This window comes from Fukomys damarensis, unplaced genomic scaffold (genome assembly GCF_012274545.1).
Source record: "Fukomys damarensis isolate Sample0158 unplaced genomic scaffold, DMR_v1.0_HiC HiC_scaffold_36, whole genome shotgun sequence".
In the NCBI taxonomy this organism is placed as follows: Eukaryota; Metazoa; Chordata; class Mammalia; order Rodentia; family Bathyergidae; genus Fukomys; species Fukomys damarensis.
The window spans coordinates 19,818,710-19,832,851 of record NW_022900948.1 but is presented as its reverse complement, the minus strand read 5'-3'; the positions used below and the strand labels follow the sequence as shown (position 1 = coordinate 19,832,851).

General features: G+C 35.6%; 1 protein-coding gene across 1 annotated transcript in view; it reads left to right on the top strand.

Annotated features, from left to right (window-relative positions):
- The window catches only part of Grin3a (glutamate ionotropic receptor NMDA type subunit 3A), a 156,561-nt gene that overhangs the window by 36,691 nt on the left and 105,728 nt on the right, over positions 1-14,142 (top strand). Inside the window, exon 3 of the mRNA XM_033759136.1 lies at positions 6,788-7,392. Within this exon, the coding sequence (XP_033615027.1) occupies positions 6,788-7,392 (605 nt within the window). The remainder of the gene's footprint in view (positions 1-6,787; positions 7,393-14,142) is intronic.

Genomic DNA, 14,142 nt, shown 5'->3' with positions numbered 1-14,142 from the left:
CAAAATGTTTATCAACTATGGTGTCCATTCTAGGTCTTTAAAAAAGAAATTATCAGCATTTAGCTGAGTTTTCATTCTTAGTGCAATAAAACAAATTAGCATGTGACATAAGCCATCTCTTAACAATAGTTTCGGGCTGCATCGACATAAAGTAATCCAATTTCCATAGGAAACTTAGCTTCAGTGCTAGACAGTTTAATTATCTGGTGCATATTTCAATAGTTCTCATTATAAGAAAATGTGCCTGCATTTGTCACCAATAATGTCTATAACAGTAGTTTGAATATTTGAAATATTTTAATGACCTTATAAATTGTCTGCTTGATTATACACACAAATGTGTATGTTCTTTGCTAAATTTGACCAATACCTAGGTGATTAAATAGGAGTTAAAATCTGAGCTAAAGCAACATCTTTATCCTAAAATTTCTTAAAATATTCCCCTTTGTAGTATAAAGACATAAAAGTCATCGTAGAATTTGAAAGTTATTTCCAATTTATTTATTATTCTACTGCAGAATTGCCTTGTTTACCCTTTCCTGGGTTATTGATCCCAACATACCTACTATCTAGAAAAAGGTATCTAACTGTCCCAGGTCCTCTGTCTGCATGGTACTCTCCACTTCGTAGAGCAGTTTACTAGATAATATTTTATGGTCTCCAAATTTCCCTGAAACAGTTGATTGACAGCTCATGTTATACTTTTGTCACAGTTGCAAAACTGAAAGTCTGAAGTTCCCCCAAAAGAGTCCTAATCTCAGATCTAGTCCTCAGTCTTCTCAGTGCTATTATAGATGACCCATTTTTCTAGTAGGATGGTCCTTAATATATTTTACTCTTGCTTGAGACAAAATGTAGTTTCAAATGAAACTTTTTATTGTTTTCTCAATGTATGTGAAGTATCCTGTGTTTCTGTATAAAATGGAGTACTACTAAGCCATAAAGAATGAGGAACTAGAGACATTTATAGCTAAATGGATGCACATTAAAGCTGTACTCTTAAGTGAAATAAATAGGACATGTGTGTAAATACGGAATAGTTTCTCTAGTGTGAGAAACTGAAAGCGTAAATAAGGACTAAATGGTATAATAGATATGTGAAATAGGAAGAAACGGTGCAAAGGGCAAGAGGAAGTGGGAGGGGTAGGGAAAAAGAAAGAGGGGAATGGAATTAATGTTAGAACAAGAAAAAAATGGAAGCAAAGTCTTTGTAGATAGGGAGGGAGGGAGGGAGGGGTTGAAGGGAGGGAAGGGGAGTGGGAAAAAAGTAAGAACCAAGATGGATTAAGTAAAGGTGCAAATTTCCAATGAAAATGTACCAATAAAATTAATTAATTAATTTAAAAGTCAGAGTCAAAATCAGAAATTATATAAATGTCATTCTTTATAAAAAGTGTGTCCATGAAGATGCAAGCTATCATTTCACAAGCGTTGCCACCCTTGGGAGAATGAGCAGAAGAAAATGGCTGCAAGGGAAAGTGCATACCGGGCAGCAGCAGATGGACAAACAACACTGGACGCATCATCTTACACCATCCGGATCCATACCACGGCACACCGGAAAACTGACTTCAATTCCCTGCAAGCGACTGAAGCTGTACACATTGAATCCACAGATATCCAGGGTCTACTTCACGTGTTGTTCTTACCAAGTGGAAAGAAAAATATTGAGTAGTGGTTAAAAGCACAGGTTTTCTCGTCTAATGACTCAGGATTTTGAATCCAGGCTCTATTCTTTAGTAGGGGTGCCACTTTGGGAAAATTAGTCACCTTCTTTGAACCTCAATCTCAGGAGGCAAATCAGTGTAAACACTTCATGAGGCCATTGTGAGCAGGAAGTGAGAAGATGTGCATAATGAAACTGAGACAACAGTACACACTGGCTCTTTATTCTTTGTAATTATTATTAGATTACAATTTCTGGGCAGGGACTATACCTTGTGTTTGCCTAAATCCTCAATACAACCATAAAAACAGTTAATTTATTTAAAAGCCTGGGCTTCTGAAAGAATAAGCTTTAATTTTCAGGAAAGGAATGGCCTTCTATATAACATAAGTCAAATGAGGTGTGAGATAATGAGAAACAGAAAGCCTCGTGTGGCCTCTTTGGCTGAAGAAAATTGATAGCAGCATGCAAAGCCTGTTCTGAGCCCTTTAACCCTTCAAACGTGTTTAATCATCATCGACCTTATGAAAAGGAAGGAATTTCATCTGGATTGGAAGTAGTGGTGATATTATGTTCCCTTGAACTTTCTGAGGTTTGCCATTCCTCATTTGGGTCTGGTAGCCCAGGAAAGAACTAAAAGAAAATCTCCCTCTCTCCCTCTGTCCTTCTCTCTCTCTCTCTCTCTCTCTCCTTTTTGCAGTACTGGAGATTAACCCCAGGGTCTTCACACAGAACTATATTCCAGCCCCTTCTTTATTTTTTATTTTGAGACAGGGTCTTGCTAAGTCACTAATTTGCCCAGGATGACCTTGAACTTTCAATCTTCCTGCCTCAGTTTCCCAGAGTTCAAAGCTGGGATTTCAGGTGTGTACCACAATAATTGGGTCTTTTCTCTATTCTCAAAGTAAACAGCTTCATGAGCTCATTTCTTCTGTCAAGGTGTATCTCAGAACTCTCTGGCAAGCTCTTTGCTGCAGTCAATTCTATTACTGAAAGTTTTACTGCTACAGAAAATAGTTGAATGTGTTTGCCCTGGGAGACCAAAGGTTAATGGGGAAACCTCCAGAAGTTGGCACCAAGAATTCCATAGTTTGTGAAGTGGTACATAACTTGTTATCCAGAAGAGTTTGGGAGGGGTAGGGATATTTACTGTGGGCATAATATTTCTCAAATAAATAGCTTTTCTCAGCATGAGATAGAGCTTCTGTTTTCCTGCAAAGGAGTTTATATAGTTGGCATTTGTAAAAAATATCTATTCCTGAAACCTTGTGTGTAAATACATGATAAATAGGAGTAAGACCAATAGCAAAGAAAAATATTACATATTGCAACACAATGACTTAATTCCATAAACAAATTCCTACTAACTGTAAGTACTGTGCCCTTATTCTATGTCTTACTTTCTCATTGCTGGGGCAAATAACCAACACCCACAAGTTAAAAGAGGAAAGGTTTATCTTAGCCCAGTTTGCCGAGGTTTCAGTCCATAGTCAGCTGGTTCCAAGGCAGGGTGGCACGGCTGAGAAGAAACAGTACATGGCAGGTCAACAGGAGGAAGCGCAACTTCTTCTTTCCCTTTTTATTCCATCCAAGCTCCAAACCTATTGGTTGGTGCCACCCACACCTAGATGGGTCTTTTCTCTTTAATAAATCCATCATCCACACCCAGAACTATGCTAAACTAATCATTCTGCTAATCTAGTATTACATTTCCATGATCCAGCCACTCTCAAAAGCCCTACCCATGACTACATGAGGGTTTGAGGGGAGGGATTTAGATATAAGCCATAACATTCTGTGACAGCTATTTTCTACAAATTATCATATTTTCACATTTAATTCTCATAAGGAACCTATAACGTAGAAGGTAGATATGCCCTCATTTTAGAGATGAAGAATGTATGACTCAGAGAGCTGAATGACTTGTTGATGGTCACATAGCTTGTAAGTGATGGAGACGTAATTTAAGCATAGATTGCCTTCACTACTAAGTCTGAACTATACTGCCTCTCTGAATAGAGGAGAATATTCTACTTGAAGAAGCCAGTGGCTCCAGCAGCAAGGAGATCTTGAGATCAACTTTAAAACATGGCAGACATTACTGAAAACAACAGTGCAGCATCAGACAAAATACAGGTGCAGGTGGTGGACTCAATCACATACCTGGAGCTAGAAATGAATGCTGTCAAAGAAGGAATGTAATTATTGTGTACTGCAAATACTAATAAAAAATAAAATTTTAAAAATGAGTGCACTATTAAAACAAAACTTTTAGTTACAAGAAAATTTTTATTAAATGTTTAAGTTTTATAGTAAATCACTGCATAGGTTGACCTATGTAGTGAGAAACTGTCTTCTTTCTAAAATCCCAGTTAGAGAGCACAGGTGCAATGCTTATTGATTTGCTTGCCCCTACTACATTTTTTCTAGAATGCTCTTCACACTCTCACAGTCTTGTCATACCCTATTTAGTTTCATTCATGGTAATTTCCATAAGTTATGTTAAGCCTTTTTCTAGTTACTTACATATTGTCTATCTTTTATTCACTGCATGGACAATACAAAATGCACTAGAGAGAACATGACTCTCAATAAGTTTAAAATTACTTTTCTGGATTAAATGAATACTAAATAAAGGTTTCTAGTACCCTCTGGACTAGTAGTCTCTGTATTTTGTGAACATAAATTCTTTTCTACAAAATTTGTTGAAAATATTTTGTTTTTTATGTTCCCTTATCTGTGTTTCATGATGAGTATTTAATGCCAGTAACAATGTATTACAATATTTACTTTAATATATTTCTCTTTATCACTGTGATTTCCAAGCCATATTTACCTATTGGTCTATTTTTAGTGACTTTTTACATATATCTTTAGTTGTTTAATGAAATTTATTTTTAACATATAATAGGATTATGAATTTAAATTATATTCTTTTGCATTTTCTTGTATGAAGAAGGGTAGAAGATGAGTGGACTATAGTTTCCTAAACTGCTAGCTCACCATGCCTATAACACATATGGAATAATTAGTATATAAATCAAGATTAAGTGTATAGTCCAATGTTGAAGTTTTCATTATATTGCCATATCTACTGAGCATGGATTTTTGCTGTGAAATGTGTGTCATTAAACACATTTATATAACTTCAGACACAATGTCTTCTAGGTATAGAACTCACCAACTCAAAAGAGGAAAAGTACATTATTTGAGGAGTCAAAAATTATTAATCATATGAAGTACAGTCTTCCAACATTAACACGTGTTGATTATTCTTTTCAAGAGCATGCATTTAACATATTTATCCTTTAACAATAAGGTCCTAAGAATACATAGAACAATGCCATCTGCATTTTCAGTGTCTAATAAATATTGGTTGAATTGAATTACATAGATTCCAATGGGGAAATTCTGAGCTATTTTTGAGAATTTGCCAAACATTCACATCCATAATACACACTGTATCTCAAAAGATGAGGAGTGCTTTCTCAGTTTCTCATATTTCCGGAAAAATATGCTTTCTGTATAAATTTGGGCTGAACTTTGAACTCCATGGAGCACCAAAAGACTTTGGATTTGTACAGAACAAAGAATGAGGATTCCAAGGGGGTTTTCAGGAGAAAAACTGTGACCATTTGCAAAAAGTGAGAGCTCCCATGATGGTAGATAGGGTGGAATTTAAAAATGTGTTCTGAGAATTTGACTTTTATTCTTCTAAGTTAAACTTTTTAACAAGACCTGTTATAATAAAAGCAGAGTTTTGGGAGGATTCTCTATAGGTAGTGTTCAATAGGGAGAAGGAAGAAAACTTGTTCAAGATCTTGATTAGGCAATTTAACTGGAAGTTCATGTTGGTAATGGAGGAAAGGGCAATAAAAAACACTTTAAAAATTAAGAAGGATTTAGTGACAAGATCAGATGTGAGAGGTGGAAGAGAGAAAGATACCAAAAATCAGAAGTGGTGGCCATCAGTTTGTAGGCTTGAGATGCCAGATAAAATCTCAAAATGAGAAGAATGAAAGCTTTGCCTACTCATTCATTTTAATGCATATGAATTGCTCAGAGAGTTTTTTCCATCCTCCTTTTTTCAACTTTCTTTCCTATGTACTTTTGTTTCCTCCTCTACCTTAATCCTCTTTTAGCAGAAAACAATAATGAAAGGAAAGCTCTACATTTATTTGGCAAGAACAAATTATTCCCAAATGTTTTCCTGGCTTCAGCCCCTTATTGTGTTGCCAATTTTCTTTCTAAAATATAAATATGACCATATCATTTTCCAGCACCATAACCTCTGAATTACCCATAGGACAAATTTTAAAATTAATAGTATGGCTTAGGAGGCCATTATACCTCATCTTTAGTGTTATTTCCAACAATCAAATATACTGTGGAAGAGTGGAATATGCCGCTCCTCAAAAATACCCCTTTTGTATGAGGATTATTTTGAGAAATGACAGGCATAGAAGCACTGAAAACAGAGCAGAGGTCACCCTTCTGCAAGAGAAATTTACCTTTATAATGGAAATTTTCATGTGTGAAGGTTTCTTTTTCTGTGCCAGAAAGAATAAAGACAAAACCATTAAAGATTCTTATGGATGAAAACCACTGGAGATTCTTATGGAAAAGTCACCAACATCAATCAAAATCACATCATCCTTCCTCATGTTTTTTGTGCTTTTCATGGCTACTTCCTAATCCCCCCACAGAACCCTTGATTCTTTGTTCCAGTTGAAGATGATGGAGGTAATGTCTTCAATTATTTCACAGAAGGGAAAAGTTTAACAAACGAGTTATTAACAGCAGTCTAAGAAAAAGGATGTATGAAGGAAACTTTCTGTAAGGAAGAAAAGTATAAAAATTCAAGATGAAATTTAAAGTTATGTCACCTCTTGTATTTACACCAAGTCTTTGGTACTCTTAGTAAACATCACCAGGAAACCGAATGCAACATACCATTAGCTTCATTATACAGAAAGCATTTTTTTTCCAAAGTATGAGATTTTATCCCAGACATATTTAAATATCAGAAGGAAAATGAAGGATTTAATCTTATAAAAAATAAAAGTACTCAGTTTTTGACCAATGCTTTCTAATTCTTCTTTTTCATATCTTTAAATACAGAATCCCCTTCACCTACAGCTGAGTTTAGAAAATTCATTAAGTTCTGACGCTGATGTCACTGTCTCAATCCTGACCATGAACAACTGGTACAATTTTAGCTTGTTACTATGCCAGGAAGACTGGAACATCACCGACTTCCTCCTCTTTATTCAGAATAACTCCAAGTTCCACCTGGGGTCTATCATCAACATCAGTGCTAACCTGTCCTCCGCCAAGGACCTCTTAAGCTTTCTACAAGTCCAGCTTGAGAGTGTAAAGAACAGCACACCCACAGTAGTGATGTTTGGCTGTGACATGGAAAGCATCCGACAGATTTTTGAAATCTCCTCCCAGTTTGGGGTAACACCCCTTGAACTTCATTGGGTGCTGGGAGACTCTCAGAATGTGGAAGAACTGAGGACAGAAGGTCTGCCCTTAGGGCTAATTGCTCATGGAAAAACATCACAATCTCTCTTTGAGTACTATGTACAAGACGCCATGGAGCTAGTCGCAAGAGCGGTAGCTACAGCCACCATGATTCAGCCAGAACTTGCTCTCATTCCCAGCACGATGAATTGCATGGATGTGAAAACTACAAATCTCACTTCAGGACAATATTTATCAAGGTAGGATGCAAAACGTACATTATATTTCCATTCATAGGGCTGTGACAGGAGGTAAAATTTTCTTATTTCTCCTGTTTGCAGAAATCTTGACTCTGAATAGCTGTACAATCCAACGATATTTCTGGGAGGGTTGGGGGTTACTTAAGTCTAGTATCTCATGATCTATCATCTGCAATTTGACCTATACATTTATAAGTCCATGTCAGGACAAGCACTCAGTCCTGCTTTTAAACCTTGGTTTAGTCCCCTACTCACCATTGTGTTCTTCGCAAGTTATTTAAAAGCTCTAAGTATCAATTTTTAACTAGTAAATTCAGATAATTATTAGCTGAATATAGTACAATAAGGATAGAATGAAATTATAAATGTAAAGAAACTAACACCATGCTTGGCTCATGTAGACACACAACAAATATTTCTTTCCTTCCCAACTCTTTTCAGTATCGATAATCTGAAAACAAATCTCTCTAAATATTTGCAGGGGAAAAAATAGTCACACAGGACTAGAGAAATTTTTTCCTCTATTCCCTGGCCTTAAGGCAGTACAGTCTGCTACCGACTACCTGCATGTCCTAGTCAAGTTACTTCACTGAGCTTTAGTTTCCTATGTTCTATATCTACTTGTAAAAAATGCGTATACTGGACCTTTTAACCTATGGAATCATCGTGATCGATGAGAGACAGATAGGAGATTAGATAGATAGATAAAACTAAGAAATCCACAGGAGTATTATCATCGTATTATTTTAATATATTGTGGTTTCTTATTTTGTATATAAATAATTTTATGGATGCATATTCTGAATAGATGCCTTCCCTGCTTAGTACCTCAATCTAGTTCAGAAACTAGAATGAAAAAGTCCATTTAAACTAAAGAATAACCCCTCATATGGAAAAGCAGAATAACTTTAGAGTATATTTTATAGAAGCCTAGATTTTCTTCAAGAAAAATATCATCTGTAGTGAGAGTGGCCAAGTTAGGAAAATACTGCTATTTCAGAGTTAAAATCTGGCCCTTAGACTAGTTCTCATCTTTAGGCGCTCATCTTCAAAGAGTAACGTTTGACTACATTAAGGAGCACCAAATAATCTCATAATATCCTACTTTTGAATATTCGGTAAGAGTGGAGGAGTCTTCAAAATTTACATTTAATTTTGCATGTGTGGACTCAGCCCCTGCTCTGTGCAAGATACCATGCCATGTGCCACATGTATGACAGAATTAAAAACTGAGCACAAACTACAAACACCTTAAAATATGTTGTTAGTAAAATATAAAATAATTCAAATTTGTTTTTTGAGAAATCTACTAGTGATAAAATTAGATGTTCTGTCATCATTAGAACTTTCCATTTTTCCCATATGTATTTGAATTCCATAAGTTTAAAGCATTTGCATATTTTATAGTTGCTATCTAGATTTAATCTACAGTTTGGAAAACAGCACATAACTGAGGCTCAGGATTTTATCTAAGACAAGAAACATTCTCCACAACAAACACATAAGCTAAATTTTGATTTATAATTTCAAATACTTATTTTGGGAGGAAAATCATAAATAGAAAAAAAACACTCGAGAAAATTATAATAAATTGTTTAGCATTTCTCTGTCTCATGTAAAATAGAGAGCATGAGAAAAATTATTCCATTTGGATCCTAAAAATGTTTAGAAATTACAAGGAAGAATATTTTTTAACTGAGGTTGTCCACATCTTAAGGATTCATTGTGTCAAAATCAATTGATCTAGGGGTGGGAATGTAGTTCAGCAACTCCAGACCTGCCTGGCCAGTGTAAGGTCCTGAGTTCAAATCCCAGTGCTAGGAAAAAAAAAATCAAACGATCTTCCTGGCTCCCCAAGATTGAATTTATATTAAAATTACTTGCCTTTTTTCCACAACGATCCCATGGCACTTAATATATGAAACTATATGACTCTACTTACCTCATTCTATCATCATTATATGTCTGTGTGTCTGACTTCTGAACTAGAATATAAATTCTATTAAATGGAGGCACTACTATTCAGCCCAGTCCATAGCTTAGCATATAGCAGACACTTAATAGTTTATTTATTGAAATTTATTATGACAGAAAAAAGGAGACTTTTTATTGTATTTATATCTTCCATCATCTGCTGCTGTAGAAGAAATAAGTAGTTGGTAGATAAATTAAAAATAGACTTCTTTTTTGTACTCACCAATATACTCTCTGGTTTTGTTCCTTTACTTTCCTTTTCCTTTTCTTTTCTTTATTTTTTTTTTAAGAGAATGGTAGGTTAGTGGATAACCTTTGCCCTCATGGCTGATTCTACATTTTTATTCCACAAACTTTGAAAGTTGTAAAAGAAGAGTGTGAGGCTCGGAACCCAGCAGCAGTTCACGATATACAAGGGTCAGTGACAATATTTCCATCCCCGTGAATGTGTTTGAAAAATGAACTCAAAGAACTTCAGAAAATATGTCTAGGACTTCTTAAACTCCCTGAGGAAAACAGTCAAAGAGAAAGTTTCAAAGTGTTCAGGAAAAGGTCAGGGAAGTGGGTAAAACCCTAGGAACAGTCTTTATAATGAATAAGTTTAAAGCTGTGTTAAGCCATAAAACATCTGGGGATTTTTCATCGTCCTTATTTATTTTGTTTAATTCAGGCTGTTAGAAAGTTAGTTATTCTCAGTCCATAAGTCACATCTGCATATAGTGATTTTCTTAATTGTTCCTAAATTTTGTGACGCTGACCTCACTTCCTCACTCCATAATAAAAGCTGGGAGGATAATGAGCCACGACTAGTAGGTGTCGAAGTTATGCAAGCTTTCATTTCTCACATGGCCATTTTCAGTTTGGGCTGACAGATCTGTTAACATTTTAAAATGTTAATGAAATCACCAAAAACATGACATTTTTAGTAAAGGTTTTTAGACTAGAAAAATCATTTCTCATGGCAAACTACACACACATAATTACAGGTATAAGGCACTCTTTTCTTTCCACTTTTCCACATGCCAGAGTAAATATCCATCTTAACTAAATGTAGGAAAAACCATTTGAGGATCAAGTTCATGGTATGATCTTCAACAATTTATTTAGACATTGTCTTACTAAATGCTAATTATTTGGAACAATTATAGCTGGCATATTATTTTGATAGTGTCCCATAACTACATATGCCTGGGTGCTTTGGTTCAGCCAATGTTGAACTGAGGTGAGTAGAAAAAAATAAAGATATGAATCTTATCATTTTGAAGCTGAAAGTCTAAGGGATAAAAATAAGGAAATGATTATAAAACAATGGAATATGTATTTTTTAAAGAACAAAGATATGGTCAGATACACAGAGAAGGGGATATTTAACACTTCTTAAAGATTTGGTGATAGATCTTAATAAATGAATAGAAGTTTTCGGGCTTAGAGCAAATTCACAGGCACAGAATATATGCAAACTTATTAAGACCTGAAAAAGAAATTAAGTACAGTTGGAGCATAATTGCATATGAAAAGGGCTTGTGAAGATTCAGGAAAAATAGCTAATTTGATAACATACACAGGGCTGCTATGACAGGGTAAGGAATTTGCATGTTATGTGCACGAAAGATATCAGCTGAATTGCAGAACATTAGCTACGACATATTTATAAAATTATAATGCTGCAACGAATTATCCAGATAAAATAATACAGTATAAAAGCCTTAAAAGTATGTTTTTAAACCATTAGGATACAAAACTTACTTTCATTTCTCAAAATTAATTTTAGTCTTACCTACATTTCCTCCCTGTTGCGTTCTCAACACGAGACTCTGGTAAAAGTGAATAAAAGTTTAAGGATTTACCTGCTGTTTCTAGATTAGGATGTGACCATGCTTATGGGCAGAGTCTAGACAGTGACAGACGTCATGTTCTCCTTGGTTTCGGACATCTCTGACCCTTTAGCTAACTGATCCTAGTCCTGAAGTTATTCTAGTTCCAAGTGGGATGCAGAATGCTGACTTTTTTCTTTGAGTAGCTTCTGGGCTTCATTCCTGTGTCCTGTAAGACCTGTTATCAAACAAACAGTAATTGATTAGTTCATTCACAAATACTTGCTGAAGTTTATTAATATTAAGTAGAGCCCTTGTAGACAAAGGACAAAAAAATAGAGGACACTGCTCTCAGAAAACTTAAAATTCTTTGCTTTTATTCTCCCAAAAGGAGAGGATATATTCATCTAAGTATCCATACTTTTGTCTGTTTTCCTTTGACCTGGATATTCAATAGTCATTCTTCATTGAGCCAGCACCCATTTTATTAATGATTATCCTCTGGCACCTGCAGATATTTCTAGGTTCCTTCCTCAGTTGATGCTAACAGATGATCCAACATGCAAAAGTCACTTTCCCCTCCTAGCTATTTTCATCTTTATATTTAAGCAGTCAAGAAATACTGATATCCATTGGCCTTTCATTAAATAGTAAATGCATTTTCTTTACTTTAAGACAGAGTCTAGCTATGTAGCTCAGGCTGGCTTTGAACTCACTATATAGGCCAAGTTTTCCTCAAACTCATGGCAATCCTCAGCAGGAGGAAGTATTAGGATATAAGCAAGTGCCACCACACCTGACTTGCTCTAGTTATGCACTTTTTACATATTAAGAACATATTATGTGCCATGTATCATGAGACACTAGAAAAGCTTCAAAGAAAGACTAGAAGAAAAATCTCTTCAAAGAAATGAAGGTGTGACTTACTTGGTGATGATGTCTGATTCATCCCAGGACATTAGGAGAATTCTACAAGAACTTGAGGCTACATGATATCATTCTAACTTTGCATTCCTGTCCACCATTACTATAATTTCATAGAGTCATGACCCTAGCAGAGGTATTTAAAGTCTATAATATTTAATATTAATAACTATAAGAATTCCTATCTCAAAAAGTAAATAGTATGTCTACAGTCATTCAGCTGGTACCTTGTTGGGGAAGATTTAAACCAATTTACTTAAATCCACATTCTAATCTCTTTTAGAATTAAAATAAATCTTCCTTAATTAGGAACCTATTACTTTTTAGTTTAAATTATTTTCAGACAAAAACTATATAAATGTAGAGAGACAATTACAGACACAATTAGAAGCATCTTCTCCTAAGGTCCTCTACCAAGCCAGATTGGTTAGCCTGTAGTTTTCAACATGCACTGGAAAGAAATACAGTTGTCCATAATAGTAGAGCCCTAAAGAAAATGTATTGCTTGTGAGTGGTCTATTGTATCCAGCTATCACTCCTAGATCAACTTTCTCTGCTAGAGCTACCGAACATCTGACATTTGTAGAAAGCATGCAACAATCTCAGGGACCAACCGGTGAGACCTAAGTTTCCAGATGCTGCCATCAGGAATCCATTATTAAACTAACTGGTTAAAATCCCTTGAACTTTTCCCTCCATCCTGGTTGCTTAAGTCATAGTAAGAGCCGAGACTAAAATCATGGGGTACTTAACTAAGAGACACCGGAAAATGTGTATTCCCTTAGAACACTATTTTGATAAAGAGAGCTCATATTTATTTGCTTTAAGATCCAGCAGGTTTTAAAACTGAGAAATATTTCCAAACTAGAAGAGATTCTGATCTTTTATTTGCCTGAGAGGAAATCTTGTTGACTTTTTCACTTTATATGCATCTATTATAAAATTCGGAAATATGACAAGAAGGTATTAGGCTGTCAAGGGTAATGCTGCAGCCCTACTCTGCTTTACGGGTCTGTCTCAATGTCACTCATTCCGTAACTTTTCAGAGGAATGTTTGACTGGTTAAGACTGCCCAACGTCATAATGCCAGGGATATGCCAAGGCAATGCCGGTAAAGATAATGTAGCACATGAGACGCACTGAGGCCAGGTCCAAAGATCCAGAATGATGAAGAGAACCATGGATGTTCAGAAATCCCATCGGTTTTCTTCATGTGATAGATCTGTAAGGAATCTTCTAATCAAACTCACATAAAGTTCCTCTCTTTTGCATTCTTGCAAGTGCACACTTACATCAGTTTCTCTTCCTCCCTCCTCTTTTATAGGGAAGAGCCTCACACTATTTTCTTTGGATAGTCTTAGAAATCTTATACTCAATTCCCATATTTCACAAACTCAACAGACCTCCAGGTGTCTGAATTATTAGCTATTTACATTTTGTGTTTGTATTTTAACCTATGTGTGTGACACTGCTTAAATTCTCCAGGGCCTTGGGTTTTTTGGTGTTTTTGTTTGTTTGTTTGTTGTTTGTTTGTTTTCTTCATGAACCCTCCCACTCCTGAATTATTCTCATTATCACTTCTCTTTCTCAGGCTCTACATTATTTCACTTCCTCCCAGTATTTTAATAGTTGCTGGTATGAGGATTAATCAACACTTACCTCATTATTCTTTTAAGATGCTTTGTCTTATTTTTCTAATCTTTCTCTTTTCTTTGGCACCAGGGGTTGAACTTGGGCCCTTGTGCCTGCGAGGCAGGCGTCAGAACCACTGAGCTAAATCCCCAGTCAAATCTTTCTCTTTTCTTTCCTCTCCTATTTCCTTTTCCTTTGGGTAGAAGAAAATACAAAGGAAACAGCAATATTCTGTCCTGCTGGTAGGAGGGCTTGTCGTAAATCAGCTCTTCACCATCCTGTCTAACTTTGTTTGTTTTTCTGGAACCGGGGCTCGAACTCAGGACCTTCACCTTCGGAAGCAGGTGGAGGCACCACTGAGCTAAATCCCACGCCCTTTTTCTCTTTTCTTTTTTTTTTTTTTTTT